General features: G+C 38.8%; 1 protein-coding gene across 1 annotated transcript; it reads left to right on the plus strand.

The window, feature by feature from the left end:
* Nucleotides 1-1,605: 1,605 nt before the first annotated feature.
* tedc1 (tubulin epsilon and delta complex 1) lies at nucleotides 1,606-15,256 on the plus strand. Its single transcript, XM_052145215.1, is given in 9 exon segments — nucleotides 1,606-1,611; nucleotides 1,849-1,952; nucleotides 1,954-1,988; nucleotides 1,991-2,016; nucleotides 2,241-2,330; nucleotides 6,497-6,583; nucleotides 12,151-12,332; nucleotides 14,874-14,978; nucleotides 14,980-15,256. Coding segments are annotated over 9 exon segments (912 nt in total).
* The last annotated feature ends 4,721 nt before the right edge of the window (nucleotides 15,257-19,977 follow it).

Raw genomic sequence — 19,977 nt, forward strand, 5'->3', positions numbered from 1 at the left:
ACATTTGCCTTGTGACATGGTGCTCCATTATGTTGGAAAATGCACGGATCATCACCAAATTGCTCCTGGATCGTTGGGAAAAGTTGCTCTTGCAGGATGTTTTGATACCATTCTTTATTCATGGCAGTGTTTTTGGGCAGAATAGTGAGAGAACTCAGTCCCTTGGATGAAAAGCAACCCTACACATGGATGGTCTCAGGATGCTTCACTGTTGGCACGACACAGGACTCATGGTAGCGTTCACCTTTTCTCCAGACTATCGATATTCCAGATGTCCCAAACAGTCGGAAGGGGGCTTCATCAGAGAATATATCTGTGCACCAGTCTTCTGCTGTCCAATCCTTGTACTTCATGCAGAATTTCAGTCTGTCCTTGATGTTTTTCTTGGAGAGTAGTGGCTTCTTTGCTGCCCTTCTTGACACCAGCCCATTGTCCAAAAGTCTTCGCCTCACTGTGCGTGCAGATGCACTCACACCAACCAGCTGCCAATATTGAGCAAGCTCTGCACTGGTGGGGACACGATTCTGTAGCTGACTCCTCAGGAGGAGACAGTCCTGGCACTTGCTGGACAGTCTGGGATGTCCTGAAGCCTTTACTGCAGTTGAACCTCTATCCTTGAAGTTCTTGATGATCTGGTAAATGGTTCTTTCAGGTGCAATATTCTTTGCAGCAATTTCCTTGCACGAGAGGCCATTTTGATGCAAAGCGCATTTTTTTGGCCAATTAAGCTTTTTGCAATTATTTAAAATGCATCTGATCACTCAGCACAATAATCTAGAAACAATGTGAATCAACACCACAACAACTGAAGCAGAAAAATTTGCAAAACACAAACTGTCACTACCAATACTTTTGGCCACGGCTGTACAGGCAACTGAAAGTATCTATAAGTTCCTTCACTGGCTCTTTTCGGGTAATGAGTGGGCCTGCTGTAAAATCTGGCTTGGGATCAAACTCATCCTCTGAATCAGCAGATATAGCAGCCATAATTCTTTAACAAGTCTGAGTGTGTAAATGTTAGAGGCTTTCTAAAACAGTTCAACAAACAAAACAATTTCACTCAAGTAGGTCCCTGAACAGGCCAACAATTATATAACCAACTCCCTCCCTCTCATATATATATATATATATAAAAAGGGTTACATAAGAAAAAGGGGTCTACCTACTGAAATTTGTCGGTTAAAATGTCCCACCAGAATCTTGAGTACGCATGTTAAAGAAAACTTTTTTATATTGATTAGTTGAGAAATAAATAATAACCATTCCACATGAAAACATCAAATACACAATTTCATTAAAGCATGACTTATCTGACAAATCCAATGGTGGAGGAATGAGATAGGCCCAGTCTGATGAAAATGGAGTGAAAAGTTTGTGATCCAAGAAACTCCATAATAACTCCAATCCAAAATGGTGAGTAAGAAAAGTTCAAAATCCACTTTCATCCATATAATCCTTTCAATATATTTGTTTCAGATAACTCCCTTGCTCATTCCTTGGCGTGTTTCCTACAAACTCCAAACAGCGAGCATATTAATACTCATATTCAATGTTTAATAATATGTCAGACCGTCAAGCATATGAAAATAAATTCACTTAACTTGCATGCAGGTGAGCAGTGGTACAAAAAAAAAAAACAAGTTAAATAACATTTGAACTAATTTTACCACATCTCCTTCCTAAAAGCCATGTGCCAACACACACACCTCTCTCTTCCTCTTTTAAATGAAGTCATGTCCTAGAGACAACCTCCTAGTGCCCCCTAGTGGCCGGGATTAAAATTACACTCTAATAGTGGAACTGTTACAATTTGGTCACTTGTTACAACATCATGTTTGATCATGTTAGGTCCCCTACGGTCTCATAATTGAACAGAAAGACATAGTGGCACATGGACCAGAAGTCGATTCCAAAGAGGTTGTGAGAAATGATCAGGCGCTGCGGGCACTGCAGTGACTACGGCAAATTGAGGCTCCAGTGGAAGAGCTTACACAAGAGAGATCCCTCACCCACAAAGTCACTCAACTACTGTGGTCTGAAATAATTTTAAACAGAGCATTTACAACAACAAAAAAAGAAAAGAGTTGTCTTGCTTTACATTAGAAGCCAAAATAACACAAGATATTAAGTCTTATTTTCAGAAAAACAGATTTAATGCTTAAAACAAGAAAATAACATTTCTTTTTTGGATGCAAATACACAAATGTAATAACACACAAACTGTGATGTTTTTTCTCTAGGTTCTCTCCAATATCAACTCCTCTGCTATCTGTCAAACTAACGTCACTGGTTTTCATCATAGCAACATGACATCAACTGCACTTGACAAGGTGACATGAAAACGGAGGAGGATATTAATTAAATATTGACAAGAGATCAAGGATGGATGGACCAAGATTTTTGCATTAAAGGTTATTTTGGCAACTGTTATAAATTAAGATTAGGAAATTGTCATTACGTGACGAGTAACACCTTAACTAATTTAGAGTCTCTCCAAAGATATCGTCAAGCATTTGTATTCTTTGGGTGTATGTCAAGTGCTTCTATCCGTCATCAGAGCATATGGTGATCAGCACTTGATAATAACTGCCGTAAGCTATGTAACAAGCTTGACTCAATCGCGAAATGATTGCAAGCAGCTGTCAATGTGTTTTTCATCCCCTGGCTTTTCCTGGGGAAGGTTGTAGTGAAGCATCCACCTCCGTGTAGCTGCCGGCGCATGCTTTTGTGTGACATTGACAGGCTGGGAAATTCTGCCTGTTTGAAGAGAGTGGATCTTGATCTTTAAAGTCAAAAGGCCCACACTATCCTGTTCTCGTGCTCTTTTCCTTGCTCTTTAGAGGCTCTGTAAGAGTATTTTATCTCAGAGAAACTTCTTACTCCTGACATCTAATGAAGGGGCTGGTTTTTCAGACCGGTTGTTTATGCTTTTGGGAATGTGTAAAAATGAAAGAGTGGGATTTAAAGAAAATGAAAACATAGAGTAAGAGAGACAATGAGAGCGATTTTAAAAAAGTGCTACTTTTTAGGGCTGGGTGAATTCCCTCATCCAAATCAGAGGAACAAGCATTTCAAACCAGACAGCCATTGTTTCAAAGTGTTAAATGTAAGAACAAATACACATTAAAAATCTAATTAAAATCTTGTAAAATCCAGTAAACATAATGGCATGTTTTCTAAATGAACATGAATGTTATTTTCTAAATGAACATGTGGAATAATACTATCTTATTTTTACTACTTAAATGAACCAATTGGATTTAGTAAGAAACATCATCATTTACCAACTTTAATTTTTGACCAAAACATTTTAAAGCAAGAACACATTCTTTGAAACAGATAGTTTGAAAAAAGGATTAATATAAAGTACTTTCTGAAATGAAAATCAACTCAACTTTAAATTAATTTATACAACAGTTATTTCTGGTCCAACCAGAATCTCATTGAACGAGCGGCATTCCAAGAGACTGGGACACTTCACTATTTGTATCACTCCAAATAGTCTCCATGGAGTGATATGGAGTGGTTTTTCAAATAGAGATTTTGATTATCATTAATTTTAATTGCTTTCACTAATTAATTCACTGATTTCTGGAGATTGCATATGTGCATTGCATAAAAGAGTCTTTTCAAATTATTGAAAATTATTGACTCAACTAATTCATTAAAAACACAGTCGTTCACCCCCAAAACTTGTGTTCATTCCAAAATACTAGTTCATTTTCAAATGTTACACTACTAGTTCAAAACAGAGTATTGAGAGCAGTGCAGTGATCAGAGATGTGCTTGATGTTTTGTCATCTTTTGGAACTATTTTTGCTGGCAGAAAAGAAATGCATGAACTAAATGTCCAATTTTAGTCTGACACACACACTCAAAAATTGCTCCTTGGCTAAACCTAATTCAATAATGGACAGTGATTCCATGTGTTTGAAAAAAGTTCTTTTCTAATCTAATCTCATCGCAACCACTGTGTAGAAATAACCTTGTTTAATTGGGTAAACCCAACAAAATGGTGTCAATATAATTCAAATAAATCTATTTTATAAGTGAATTTATAAGTGAAAGTGAATGTTAGCATGCTAAATACTGTTCATGCTGGTTTGAAGCAGCAGTTTAGTAACTATGCTATGGTTAGCTAGCAATTGCTCAACGAAGCAAGCAATCAATTTCGTGTGCAACATTTACCTGTCCTCATTACCTCAAGCTTCACTCTTCACCATAATGGTAACCCCCAAAACTCTAACATAACAGAAACTCTTCTTAAGCGCAACAGAACATAAAATGTTATACACTAACAAGTATCCACAAATATTATATTTGTTTTAAGCACACAATTGACGGTAACTGTCGATAGAATAAAACAACTTGTAAATAAATGAAAGCACTCTCAATTATTGACTCTCTTAGTCTGAGCTGTCGTTCTTTCCAGACACTCTCTCCCTTTTCTGATGCTCTGGCATGCCTTATCAGGTCTCCCTTCCCCATCACTATAATGAGAGACAGGTGTTAGACTAATTACCACCCAGGTGACGAGTCTTACCACTTTTCCTCTCCCGCAGACAAAACATATGACCATGCCCCCCATGCCACATATCTCCTCCGCCGACTCAGGCCAGGGCAACATCCAGCCTGCCCACTTGCCCACCATTTCTGGAAAGTCAGCCACAACCATTTGCGCCCCCAGTCTGTGGACCACCTCAAATTTAAAGGGCTGAAGAGCCAGATACCAACAGGTAATCTGTGCGTTAGTATCCTTCATGTGGTGGAGCCATTGCAGAGGAGCTTGATAGGAACAGAGGGTGAAGGCACGCCCCAGCAGGTAGTAGCAGGTTAAGAACAGCCCACTTAATCGCAAGACACTCCTTCTCGATGGTACTCTGCTTTGTCAGAGCTTGCGACTAATAAACAGTACTGGCCATTCCTCCCCTCCCACCTCCTGTGAAAGCACCGCCCCCAGATGCATCAGACTTCAAAATAAAGGGGAGAGATAAGTTAGGAGCCTGTAAAATTGGCCCCCCACAAAGTACAGACTTTACCTTCAGGAAAGCCTGTTGGCATGACTCTGTCCACTGGACTGTATTGGGGGGCCCCCTTTTTAGTAAGGTCAGTCAGCAGGCTGGTGACATCAGAGTAACTAGGCACAAACCTCCAGTAGCCAACCCCAAACACTGCCTTATCTCCAGGTTTGGGAGTCACTTCCGGCCTGAGCCCGCCCTCTCCAGAACTATCGTCACCATTGCTACAGGCACCGCCTCCCTTTGTGGTTTGAGGAGGTAGTGGTGGTAGATTTGACTTGCCTCTCCCCATCCATTCGCATAACCTAATAATCGTAATCTCCAACTCATTGTGTGACCTCAAAGGTTTCTTGCTACTTAGTGAGTAATTTGGAGCTCGAAGTGCTTGCAGCAATACAAGCACTTTATCAAGTGCCCCTGTTGTACAGTCGGCATAGACGTTCTTGCGCTTGGAGCAAATTCTCATGTGTCACTTGCTCCAAATGTGGAGTTTTGCTTTATTTTATCTCAATGGAAACCACTGGATACATGTGAATTTCACCATACACACACCTCACCCTCACGCATTTATTCGTATCCAGTTCCCCACCTTGCACCAAGCATTGGTGGATAGAGATTTGAGAACAACCCGAATCCACCACAGCTTGATGTGTATCCCCTTTTACCATTAACGGTATCCGATACTCCCGATTGGGGGCGGCCTGTGGAGGGTCTCATGGGGGCGGTCTCGCCAACCTGGGAAGAGCAAGTATGTTAAAGTCAATATATTTCTAGAAACATACCTGAATAACAACACATCCAGTTTGACGTATTTAATGATAACTATGTTGCTCCCTTGTATACTGAGGATTGGAATGAAATTATGTCATTAACGAAATTATGCATGTTCTGTATGTTCAACCAGACCGGGGTTGACTGTTTGTACACAAAACTGACTTATTTGAATTGTCTTTAGGAAACTTAATGGACAAAAGAATTACATGTTGAAATCACAATATTAATGACTGGCTCATTTTACAACAATTATTTATTGAATATATAGTAGATGTTGAATTTATTGCCCTGCCCTACTACTTCCAGCCAAAGGGTAGGTTGTTGGGGGTCTGTCAAGTCTGAGCGTCTGGAGTGTATGGTGTGGGATGTTTCCAGACAGAGGCTAATAACTCTCTCTGCTCTAGCTCTGTAAGGTGTGGTTGGCAGCTAAGAGATTTCTCTCTCTCCCTCCTCAATGCCCTTCAGCTTGTGTGGGATACTGAGAGAAGTTATCAGCCTAGAGTCCCTGGGGCTCTTCTGTCTAACTGCAGCGATGTATGGTATTAGCTGAGCTCCTGTAGGGAAAGAATCACCCCTGAGTAAAGATCAAAGCAGCTGCCAAGCGTGCTGAAAACCGTACTTTCACTGTAGGGCCACTGGGGGTTTTATTGTTGAAGTAACAACAACTGCGTGTAATCTGCTCTTACACTGTGCTTTTATTGTAGAAGCTGAAGCAGATACAGGCACTGAACGGTATTCTGGAGGTGTATCTGGATTGGAAAATCCACTAGCCTTTATTCTGGTGCTGGATTGTGCATTTGCTATATTTCACACAGGAATGGTTTTGAGGTTGAAACGCACACTCTTTTATCTAATATTCTGTTTGTTCACACTTTTTGAATCGCTGTTGATCTACCCCTGTATTTATGCATGCCTGGTTCATCACTCCAGATCCAACCAACACAAACCCTGTGTCCAAATATGTGTAATTCCATACTATATAGCAGGTATGTAACGTCTTCATTATAGAAAGGTGTGGGGTCTCAGAGACACTATTGATGAGAACAGACAAAGGCTGTGTCTCGTTTGGAAGGCTGCGTCCTCCGGATCTCGTTTTCTCTTGGAAGGCTGCTTCCTCCGGATTCTCGTTTAATAAAAGCCAGTAGGACACTTCAAATGCAGCCTGCAAATGCGACCTTCTTTCACAGGAATTTGGAGGATACATGAGGTGTATACTTTATGGGCACTCACGACCCACAATTCTTTGCTTCAATGGAAAAGTCTAAAAAAAATAACAATGCAATTTGCCCATAAATATGATGTTCAAACGCAAGTGTTAATTCCCAAGATGAAATACCTCAGTAGATGGGTTCAGAGTATTATGTATAATTATATTCATATATAATTAAAATAAAGTATTAGACTAAAAGTACACCTGAAATTCTATTTTCTTTTCTCTCTAGTCTCTACATCATTATAACTCTCCTAAAATGTACCTCATTCATTCCCTTCTAAAGGGACTTTGTTCCCTTCTCAATCAAAGTGCTCGCATTTGTAAAAGAGTGGCTTGCTGTCATAGCAACCATGATACGTTCTGTTTCCTTTCGTCCTGTGAAGGCCGTCTCGTTTAAACAAGGCTTGTTTAAAGGAGGATGCTCAGTATACTGCAGCCTTCAAAGGACACGTCCCACCTAGCACGCAGCCTTCGAAACGAGACCCAGTGAAAGTGTGTGTGTGTGTGTGTGAAACCAGGGCATATATGCAGTCCTTGATTAGCCACTAATGATATGCTGGTGTGTGTGATCTGAACTCAGTGGAGACTGGAGAGTGAGCACTGTGATGGCAGTGAGGAAGAAAGAGAAAGAGAGAGACCGGTGGATCCGAGACAAGGTGCACGATTGAGATATATATTACTATTATAATTTATTATTATTAATTTTATTATCATTTGTCTACAAATTATAGTAATATTTAAGTTGAATGGGTTCCAAAAATGAACTGTGTTAATTCAAATTGAGCTGATGTCTTACAACTAAATTAAACAAAAAAGAGATCTGTATCCTTTAAAGTCCAGATACAAGTTGAGAAAAAACGGCTTATTTTCTATTGATGACTTATAATGGAATTACTGTTAATTTTGCTGCTACATTGTCCAGTATACTAAGTAACCATGAAGCTATACATTTATATTGAAATAATGTATAGTTAGAGGTTTGTGTTTCTTTACATATTAAAGAGTACACGCAATTAGTTCCGCACAATAATGTAAAGATATTATAAACTGATTATGCAAAAAAACCACACTGGTGTCGGATCGGTGTTTGAAGACAAAAAGTGGTATCGGTGCATCCCTAGAAAAAATGTGATCTCAGTGATTTGGACCGAGGCATGATTGTTGGTGCCAGATGGGCTGGTATGAGTATTTCTGTAATTGCTGATCTCCTGGGATTTTCACACTCAAAAGTCTCTAGAATTTCTCTAGAATGACTCAGAATTGTAAAAACATTTAGTGAACAGCAGTTCTGTAGATGGAAAATCCACAACAGACAATTAGCTAAAGAAATGTGTGATGCAGCAGTTTCCTTTAGGTTCAAAGCATGTTTAATTTTTTCGGGCAACAGGAAGTGGTGTAGTTCCAAAAATATACTGTGATAACCCTTTGGCCTTTAGTTTCATGAAAAAATTATCGGAACAAAAATAACCCGTTTCCAGCATTTAAAACAATTGAAAATTACTTTGTTCAGGTTTTCGGTTACATTCTACTAAAAAGTTTGTTTGTTTTCATTTTCGTTCACTGAACTGTTTTTAATCCCTGTATAGTATGCAAAAATCAGTAAGCCAAATAATTAGGATCTTCCATTACACATTATTAGTGAAACAGCAGGTGGAAAAGACCTGAATAATGTGTACTCTATCCACTGAGATTATGAAGTGTGCAACCAGTGGGCATGCTGCTTTTTGCCATGTTATTGATAAACAATCAAATTCATAATGCTGAATTAAAAAAAGAACCAGCAGTCAGGTGGCTCTTTTCAACTATAGGTATTAAGAAAGTTGTTCCTAGTCATCAAATTTCACACCTGAGTAAAGTATTTAAGGTTGTTGTTAGTACATCATCTGTCCAAAAACATATGGATCAAAGGACAACAATGCCCGTATGTAGAGTGGCAAGAAAAAGTATGTGAACCCTTTGGAATTAGCTGGTTGTCTATATTAGAAAATAAATGTTTTCTCATCTTCATCAAAGTAACAAGTATAGACAAACACAATGTGCTAACAACACACAAACCGTTATAATCTTTCATGTCTTTATTGAACACATGCCATTAAATATTCACAGTCTTGTGGAGAAAGTAAGTGAACCCTTGGATTAACTGGTCGATCCTCCTTTGGCAGCAGTAACGTCAACCAAGTGTTTCCGGTAACAGTTGATTAGACCTGCACAACGTTCAGAAGGTTTTTTGGACCATTTTTCCTTACAGAACTGCTTCAGCTCAGCCATATACTTGGGATGTCTGGTGTGAATGGCTTTCTTGAGGTCGTTCCACAGCATCTCTATTGTGTTAAGGTCTGGGCTCTGACTGGGCCACTCCAAAAGTTGGACTGTCTTTTTTTTAAGCCATTCTGTAGTGGATTTACTTCAGTGTTTAGGGTCATTGCCTGCTGCATCACCCAATGTCTGCTGTGCTTCAGACATTGACATTGACAGAGATAACTTTGTAACCTTCTCCAGCTTTATCTTAGGTCTTCTGAGTTCTCTTTTTGCGATGCATGGTCCGCATCGCAAAAAATCAGCAGATGCTTGTTGTGAATAGCAAATCAGCAGATGCTTGTTGTGAATAGCAAACTCAAAATGTGCTTTTTATAAGTGAAAGTAGCTCTAACCCATACCTCCAATCAAGTTTCATTAATTGGATGCCAGGTATGCCAACTCCTGACTCTTAGCTTTTGTCGACATCATTAGACTATGGGGTTCACATACTTTTTCCAACCTTCACTGTGAACATTTGAATTATATATGCAGTATGTACAAGAACATGTACAAGTGTTATTAGTTAAACAAATTGTGTTTGTTCATTATTGTAACTTTGATGAAGATCAAAATAGATTTCAGGACAAATTTATACATAAACGCAAGTAATTCCAAAGGGTTCACATGCTTTTTCTTGCCACTGTAGTATGCCCAGGAATGTTGTACTAGACAGATATAGTACATACCCTCTAAAACATACTTCATAATGGCTGAGGAGTATGGACGAGTAAGTTTGCAAAGTATGGGAATTCGCACACGTCTATTGAGTTTAAATGCTAACAAATTAGCTTACCAGACATATTCTCCTGTCTGAAAACGTAACAATGATTTTAAATCTAATATTTAAATATTCAGCTGTTGTTTGGGAGCCAGACTGCCGCTTTGCCCACGGTAACTTTGCCCAGCTTTGAGTTGTCACTCACAGTGATGCACTAGCACTGCAAGCCTCTGAATCTGGCAGACAAGAGGCCTAACTCACGCTGGCACATTGCCAAGTTGAAATTAAGTTGTAAAGAATTCTCCGGCTAGCAGGAGTGGATTCTGAGCTCTTGGCAGGGGCTTCATTTTTCACTGTGAGTATGCATATTGAAGTTTAAAGGGGATGTTTTAACTGCTATTCAGTAAGAGCAGAGAGTTCATGGGTCTCTTTGAGTCAAACAAATAAAGGAGAGCTTGTGTTTTTCTACTTTCAGAACATTATATTGAAAAAAAAAAAAAGAAAAATGACTGCTGTTCCTTTATGTTGCCCTTAAAGTGGTTGCAAGACACAATCAAAACAAACTTCTGACAATGCACATTGTTTTAGTTTCATTGAATAATTAATTTGAATAATTAGGTATGCCTATAATTATTTAAATTCTGCAAACCGATATGATGGCTAATGTTATAAATCTATACTGTCTGTTTTAACACTATATTAACACTAAAGCGTCCATCTGAAATTGTATTTATAAAACAAATAACGTCCTTCTGATTGGATGGGCTGCGTTTAAAACCTTTACTATGTTATTTGGCAACCATATAGAAAATGAATTATATTACTTGATGGAAAAATTGTTTATTCCGATTATTATTAATGATAAATGGATCTGTTTATGGAACAGTGAGTATTTTATCATTTTGCTGTTGCAGCGTTTTATAAAACTAATGCATTACACTCAAGTCAATGCATTACAGGGCCTCTCGTGGCTTATTGCCTTAAATCTTTTATTGAAATCTGGCATCAAAACACTAATGTGCAATACAAAGTTACAAAGATAACTGTTTAGTATTTTTATTATAAGATATGCCATTATCTGCTACCAACATTGGTCTCAACAGAACGATGTATATAATTTACAAATAAAGATAAGGGTGTCTAACAACAACCTAACATAAAACACTGACAAATATTTCCCAGTCCAAAAAACAGGAACTAGGGGAATGGAAATCAAACAGCAGCTCTGTCATGTCAATGGGAAATCTATTGGCTTTGATGAAAGCCAAACATATGAGCTATTTAAACAGGATTGTCTTGTCACTGTCCTCACAAAATTGATGAGAGCACATCTTAAGCTTCAGCTGTTGGTTGAGCCAGTGTTGATTAGCACAGTTTCTTTAAACATTGATTTTCTTTTCTCTGGCTTTGGAAACCTGGATTAACAACACTTTCACTGAGTTATTGTAAAGTGACACAAAATGCTGTAGTAGATCTGTTTTAACACGAAAATATTATTGAGGGCTGTTCACACCAAATGCTTAATTTCATCTGTGCATTTTTAACCATTGCGCTACATCTTTTTTTTTTTTTTTTTTTTGCGACACGCATTTTTTTTAGACACAAGTTAAAAAGAACTTCATGCTTCAACATTTGTATTCATTTTGCAGCTTTTGTTTTAGCACAAGAACATGGCCCCTTAGGTGTGTATTGTGAGGCCGGCATCCCTGTTACAATTACTTGTACTTACTGTGCCCAACTGCAACAAACCCTTAAGTTAAGAAAACCCTAGTTAGGGCTGTATTTTAAGGAGCTGTACTTTAGCAACCATGTAGCATCAAACTAAAAACCGCCCAAACATCCTAGCATTGTGGCTGCAAGTTTTGCATGTGCAAACACCACTCATTTTAGAACATGTAAAGATCTAGTTGAATTGTTATCATTGTGCAATAAGTTGATTCATTATTAAAGAGAAACCTGAAAAAAAAAAAAGAATGCATGTTGACGAACAAATATTGTCTTTGTACAAAGCATGCGTGTTTTGGTTTTAAATGAGCACCCACTGCAAATAATGTCTTCTGTTGCCTCTTTAGTAATTTATTGTGAATCTATTCAAAACCTGTTGCACTCATGCCATTGTCTCTGTACAGGACAGTGTGATTGACAGCTCCCTTGGTGACACGTGCGAGGTAAAGGAAGCCGATTGCCCACCAGGGGAGCAAGCTGTCACTCTGAGGTGTCCCCATGGCGACAAGGCTAGGAGAACAGTCAGACGGCTTGACAAGATGTTGCTGAGGCTTCAGACAGAACTGAGGGTCAGAAGAATTGAACAGTCCACTCACACTTACTTCACAGGGAATGATCGGTCAGTAGATAAGATCCACCTGTGTAAGGCAGAAAGGAAGACTTGAATTTAAAATAAGGTCAGGATTTCACTGCAGAAGTTTCGGAGCAGTTCTTTACTTAATCTGAACCTCAAGTCATTACTTTCATCATGTCCAACTCAAAATGAACAGAGAACTGTTAATGTGTTATGTGTAGCCTACTTCAAGTTGAAGTCCCCATTCAACAACAGCGATCTCGCCTAGGGCGCCAAAATAGTAAGAAATGGTCCTGTGACTGCTGTCGTTACGCTTACTAGTTACACGAAGAACCATCATACCTCATGTGCTGGATCCCCCACTCACCCACCTGATGTTCAGTCCCGCGATGTTATCGGACGACCCGATTTTTCTGCCATGCTTTCTGTCTGGTGTGTATATGTTATTGTGGTGTTGTTTATGAAAAGTTTATCACCTTTTATTTAGTATGGCCTGTTTGTTAATAGTGAATCAGGGAGTGAAAAGACATGATGAATCTAAGGGGTTTTCACACTGGCAGTTTAGTTTGAAACAGAGCACGGTTCACATTAAAAATTGGTAACCGTGGTAACAAACCCAAGACTACCTGTAGGAGGTGGTCTGAGTTCGGTTGCAATGGAACCATCCATCCATCCAATCTTATAAATACTACTATTTATTATAAATATAGAGTATAATAGGAGATGACAGTGGCGATAACTTCACCTTGGAACACGAGCGTAAGCATGCAGTGTAAACAAAGATGCAAATGTATTCCTTACAATCAGTGGTCTCCTCAAAAAAATGCTGCTTGTAAGCAGCAGCAAGCCGCTTCCCCTGGTTATCTGATGAGTTACACCATTAAGCGCACATATACGCATTTGTTGTTCACTTTGCTGTGCATAATGGCATAAAAAAAAAAGTATGATGAGTCTCATTGTGTTCACCATGCGTGTTTGTGATGATGTAGGATGAACGCAAATTGACCGGGGTTCGATAGAATCAAGTGAGTGTGAAACCAGACCAATGCTGTGAGGGCACCGGGAACTATCACACTTGGAATTGGACCGCAGCAAACATGCCCAGTGTGAAAGACCCCTAGGGGGTGTTGGCTAAGGTTGTTTGAAATAATACTTTATTTTTGTGGTGCAGAAATTTCACACTTCACCTTTAAGGCTCAAGAGACTTCAGTCAGTTTAATTACTGACTGGTTCTTCATATAATAATGTGTAGTTAGATACACATTAAAAACTGAGTTTTTTCATGATAAATGTTACTTTAATGAAAACAAACCCATTATAGCTGCTTCCCAATCGCATACTTCAGCATAAGTCTGTGTCATTTTGTAGTGTGAGTAGTGTGTTCACACTGAAAATGGAATGAAAAGAAGAGTACCTTAAATTCCCTGATGATGTCCTTTTACCGAAAGGGTGAAATGTTGGGGAGTTCATGTACTCAGCGTTCATGGCTTCCCCTGTGTAGCGGAAGGGGCTAGGGGAAGTTACCTGGTGGTAACTAGCGAAACTATAAAAAAAGAGCCCCTTGCAAATGTGAGTTCAATTATTTATCATCACTCCATGGTGTGTGAACATGTAAGTTATTTAAAGTCCCACTGAAGTGCATTGACGAGTGATGTTCGATTTGAAGTTTGACATATTTCCTACTGAAACAGGAATTGGTGGCTGCTCATGTCACGCTCATCCAGTCGCTTACCAGGGAAATTTGAGAAGCAATCTCAATACCGGCCCCCTTTTCAAAAGTTGAGAACCCAATTATCTAACTGGCAACATTACTACATGACCAGCCCACAATGCACAATGGCACATCGCGGTCTTTGCTTACGATGAGGCGGGAGCTGTTGTGCCAGTACAGATGAATGAGAAACAAGTGAGTAAAAAACAATATATCCTTGTTTTAATCACAATACAATTAGGCATAATGTATTAAGTACACTTACTCAAACTATTAAAAAAATTGTTAAGTAGAGATGTAAACAGAATCTTGAAATTCTTTGATTTCCCATCCCAATTCCTCTCTTTCCCTCCCTCTGATTCCTTTTTTTTGGTTTCTCTGTATCCTCCAATTTCTTCCTAAGGCAAGTGGTTTGTTCCTTGCCTGTGTAACATTCCTCCATGTTTTATTACCTGTCCTGATAAAGAGGGAGGATAAAGCTCAAATAATTTGTATAAAAACTTGGTCATTTCGTCATAACAATCTTTTTCCCTTAAATACATTATTCTTCTTTGTGTGAAAATTCAATGTGGTGTGCTTGATGAATAATTAGGTGGTCTCTGTGATGCATCGATAGATGGACCTGCCATACACACTCATACACACATAGACTAACTGGTACAACAACAGATCCAACCTAATTTTAATAAAACTGAATTTTTTTCTTATCATATTGATGGGGTGGTAAGATATATAGACTGAGATTTCTACACCAGCTTACTTAATCCTCTAGTATAACGCAATACCTTTCATTTTGATATTAGTATCCATTTGATGTTTGATCAGTGTTCTGCTCTGTTGAGATCATCTGTCTTATTCTCATTAGGCAGACATGAAGTGGCTTCTCAGCTCTCTGACAGGCAGAAAATGGAGGTGGACAAGAAGGTTGCAGGCTATTTAGAGGGCCTTCATTTCACACACCTCCACAATCACATCCAGGGGCTTTTTGCCATGTCTTCAGGATTCACAACCTGTGAAGACATCTCACAGGTTCCAGAGAAGGGAATCTGGCCTGCCTGTGACAGCTGGGAAGCTCCAGGCATCGTGGGTTTTGGGCGAGTTGAGGGAAAGAGAAGCTGTACTGCAATGGCAGCTGAAGCAATTAAGGGAAAATATAAGGGTGGAGGTGCAGAGACTGGCCAGCACAGGGGAGGGGGTGGTACTCATATCACCAATTAAGAAATAAACACATTTTGAATCATTACATACACAGAGATCTAAACATACAGCTGGTCTAGCCGGATTTCAAGTGCCTAAACGAGTTTGAAATTTATGGCATACCTTAACATTTTGTTTTGGTTTGTAGTTTTGTTTTTTGAATGCTTTGCCACCCATTTCTACAGTATGAATTTATATACAGTATGTGCCTAATTTAATGTGAATGCCTATGTTTGAAAATAAATAAACTTGCGGTATTCAAGGCCTTGTCTTCAAAACTTTTATACACAGAACGAAAAAGACTAGTTTGAGCACTGGAACGCATGAAACCTCACTTTGAAAAAGAATTCCAATAACTGTTACTCAAACAAATAGGTTGACCTTTGTACTTGTATGACATTTTTAAATATTTTTTAATGCCTGCCTTTTCTTGAGAGAAAAATAGCGAACAGTTTCTAAAGTAGGTCAGTCTTTCAGTTGTTTTGCAAACCTGTAAAAGTTAGGATCTAAGTTGGAAAAATCAAACCCCAATAATGATTAGCTCCCTGCACTCCTCAGAGATCCAAACCCAATTTTTACTCCGCGGCTTTTTCAGAACTTGAGAGGATTTCACTTTTCAAGGCCGAGTATGTTTCTACCAACTAACACTATTATGGTCTCAATTACATTTGGAAAGCTGTAAACAAGCTAGGTATTCACGATAACATGAGCTGATGGGTGATCTGAAGAAGCTGGTACAGACGGCAGTATTAGCTGATTTAAGGAAGTAATTTCCAACACCAATTTTCATTAGGATTATAGGCAGAAATCCTAATCTAGAAGCTGTACAGAGCATGACAAATTCTCTAAAAGGATTTTCTCTCCATTACCTTCGGCCTCCTAATGTAAGCCAGAATTGCTGTTTAAAAATGAGGGAATTCACTAACACAAAACACATAGACTAGGCAGATCCATTTCCCCGAGGTTTGGTGTGCATTTTAAATGAACTAATGCTCATCTAGCTAAAATTCAATGTTATGTTTATGATCTTTTCAAAGTCAAGAGCCTGGTGTGGGTGGCCACCAGTTCTTGAGTACCTGGAGCACTCTGATGAATGTTTCAATAATTCGACCTCTTGCACACATCTCGTATATGCAGCATCTAAGTGAAGCACATTGATTTGAGCACCCTTATTAACACATTGAAGTACCATGCGGAAGCAGCAGGGTGCTGCATAGCAATAGCAGCAACCTGGCCTCATAAAATCACAAATTATTTGTAGCAACTCATAACATAATATCCAAGCATAATGTAATAATGCACATTATGTTACAATTTAAATTTAAAGGTGCAGGATGAAAGATTCAAAAACACTTGTTTTTAATGACACCTGTGGACGTTAAGTGAACGGCAGCCAGCTACCTGCTGTTCGTACTTGTGCACACACTCCATAGATACGTGAGCCAGTGAGAAAAAACAATTGTCAGTCAGCCAAAACAATGGCAACTTTATGATTGTTTTACTACAAACTTTGAGACTCATCTAAAATTACATATCGGCTAACTTAGCATATTGATACACACATACAGCTACAAACTACTGAACTATACCAGAGTGTTTACTGTTGCACTGCACTGCTATGTTGCACTATTGTACTATGTTTTGTATTATAAATTGTTACATACTGCACCTTTAATAAATTTAGAATTATAAATATATAATAATAAAATTGTGAGCACAAAATGTAATATGTTATTACATTATGAGAAATGAATTGCACAGATGGCCAAAAGTTTGGAATAATGTACAGATTTTGCTCTTATGGAAAGAAATTGGTATTTTTATTCACCAAAGTGGCACTTAACTAATCGCACTAATAACGTTAATAACGTGAAACATTACTATTACAATTTGATTTTTTTTTTTAGAACTTCTTAAACTACTTCAAAGAGTTCCATGTGCATTAATGTCAGCTTTGCAGATCTTTGTTATTCTAGCTGTCAGTTTGTCCAGATACTCAGGTGACATTTCACACCACGCTTCCTGCAGCACTTGCCATAGATGTGGCTGTCTTGTCGGGCACTTCTCACGCACCTTACAGTCTAGCTGATCCCACTAAAGCTCAATGAGGTTAAGATCCATAACACTCTTTTCCAATTATCTGTTGTCCAATGTCTGTGTTTCTTTGCCTACTCTAAACTTTTCTTTTTGTTTTTCTGTTTCAAAAGTGGCTTTTTCTTTGCAATTCTTCCCATAAGGCCTAAACCCCTGAATCGTCTCTTCACTGTTGTACATGAAACTGGTGTTGAGCGAGTAGAAATCAATGAAGCTGTCAGCTGAGGACATGTGAGGTGTCTATTTCTCAAACTGATGTACTTATCCTCTTGTTTAGTTGTACATCTGGTCTTCCACATCTCTTTCTGTCCTTATTAGAGACAGTTGTCCTTTGTCTTTTAAGACTGTAGTTAAACCTTTGTATGAAATCTGTTTTTAGGCAATTTCAAGCATTGTATATCCTTCATTCCTCAAAACAATGATTGACTGATGAGTTTCTCGAGAAAGCTGATAGAAACCCAACATTGACCTTGTTAAGCTTCATTTAACGAATCAAATAGCTTTCAACTGTGTGTTTGATATAATGGCAAGTGATTTATATATATATATATATATATATATATATATATATATATATATATATATATATATATATATATATATATACACACACACACACGAGAGGAATGGGTTGTAAATATTATTGCCTCCTGTAGAGAGCGCTTAGCGCTGGAGTATAAGAGGTGCCGCATGGTCTTGCCAGATTCAATTAAACGCTGCCAGAGCTTGCACCAACCTATCGTCTCATGGTATTTCTCTCTCTTCTACAGGTGAGCAAATGGGTTAAGAATGTGAATTAATTATTAGAAAGTAAACAGTATGTTTCAGAGTGTGCAGGGAATGTGTTCTTTCTCTGTGTAAAAACATTTATTTAATATCTATGTTCAGCTATTGGTGGATTCATGCATATATGAAAAACGAGTCATCAAAGATAAGGGTTTAATGTTCCAGTAGTTGAAAATATATGAATAAAATGTGTTTAAATATGTTGTAATAGGAGATGGTTTGTTAATTTGCTTGTTTGGAGAAAATGTGATTGAGTTAAACTGAAATTACTGTTAGTGGTGCAGAGCCAAAATGGCACTGAGAAAAATGAGTTAGATCCAAGATGGCAGCCTCCATGTATGAAATGTGGTCAATGTGAAACTGAATTCACTGTGTAAAAGGCATAAATCTTTTATTCTAACAGTCATGTAAACACAAACAGCATTACTAATGTTTGCAAAAAAAGGCAAATGTGTGACAACTTTGAGTAAATATATGTATTACTTTACAGACTATTAAGAGAATGTAATGTTACAGATCATATTGTGTGGTATTGGAACTCCAATAAGTAAGAAATAATGCACAAGACACCTGGACCTTGAAAAGACTTTGAGAATTTGTGCATTGAACTTGTACTGTTGTTGAATTGAGAATTACTCACCATGAATGCAGCCCTGGAGGAATGGTGACAATGGCTGGAGGGGGCAAAGCATCCATTTCTCTTGTTGACAGATCATCGGAACCATGAATATCTCCGCTCAGGAAAGAGATTGAACCCACGGCAGGCCAGATGGGCACTATTTTTTTTTACACAATTTGACTTCAAGATCACTTATCGCCCTGGCACCAAATATGTTAAAGCTTACGCACTCTCTTGTTAATTTGAAGCTCGGAATCAGAACCAGACATCAGAACCCATAATCCCTACATCTATAATCAAGACCCCAGTCCAATGGGACATCATGACAGAAATTACCCTGGCCCTGTCCTAAGAACCGGTTCTTCATGTTTGCTCTGAAGTCAAAGCCTATGTGCCACAGTCATTACGGGAGAAGGTTTTATGGGGGATCCATACCGCCACCAGCTCCGGGCACCCAGGCATCATGGCTAAACTCCAACTGCTCCATAACCAATTTTGGTGGAGAACCATGCATGCAGACACCATTTCTTATGTCAACCAATGCTCCACTTGTGCAGTCGCCACATTTTCCAGAGTACTTCCGGCAGGCCTGCTTCAACCACTCCCCATCCCACAGTGCCTATGGTCTCACATCGCCATTGACTTTATCACCAATCTTCCAGTCTCTCAAGGTAACACCGCAATCTTTTCAGTAATCGTGGAAGACCCCGGTGTCGTGTGCTTCCTCAAGTCAGGAGCCACTCGCAGGGTGGCTCTGTTATGAACACTCCCCTCGATAACCACCAGAGAGCGCCGTCACCCAGGAATTAACTTTTCTTACAAACTACAATTCCCATTATCCTCAGGAGGACTGATTACAATGCACCTGTAACCCATTTCATGGACTATTTAAGCACTGCAATCACAGGGCTCAGTGCAAAGTCTTGTTTTTGCCCAGGCTAACAATTCTGAGCATTTTTCTATTCTAGTCTGCCTGTGTTTGAACTACTGCCTGTTATTATTATCTTGATTCTCTGCTGCCTGCCTTTTGACCTTGATCTGTGTCTGGAATATTCTTTGTCATTGTTTTCTGCCTGTCTCACCCCTATGCCTGTTTTGTGACCACGATTATTGGATTTGACTATGTTGCTGTATATTTTAAATACTGACCTCTGCCTGTTGTATTTTCTCTGTGATCTTACAAGTAAAGCTTCAAATGGATCTACATTCTGGTTATCCTGAGTCTGTTACACCACAGTTTCAGGAGAACC

This window comes from Xyrauchen texanus, chromosome 16, assembly GCF_025860055.1.
Source record: "Xyrauchen texanus isolate HMW12.3.18 chromosome 16, RBS_HiC_50CHRs, whole genome shotgun sequence".
Taxonomy (NCBI): Eukaryota; Metazoa; Chordata; class Actinopteri; order Cypriniformes; family Catostomidae; genus Xyrauchen; species Xyrauchen texanus.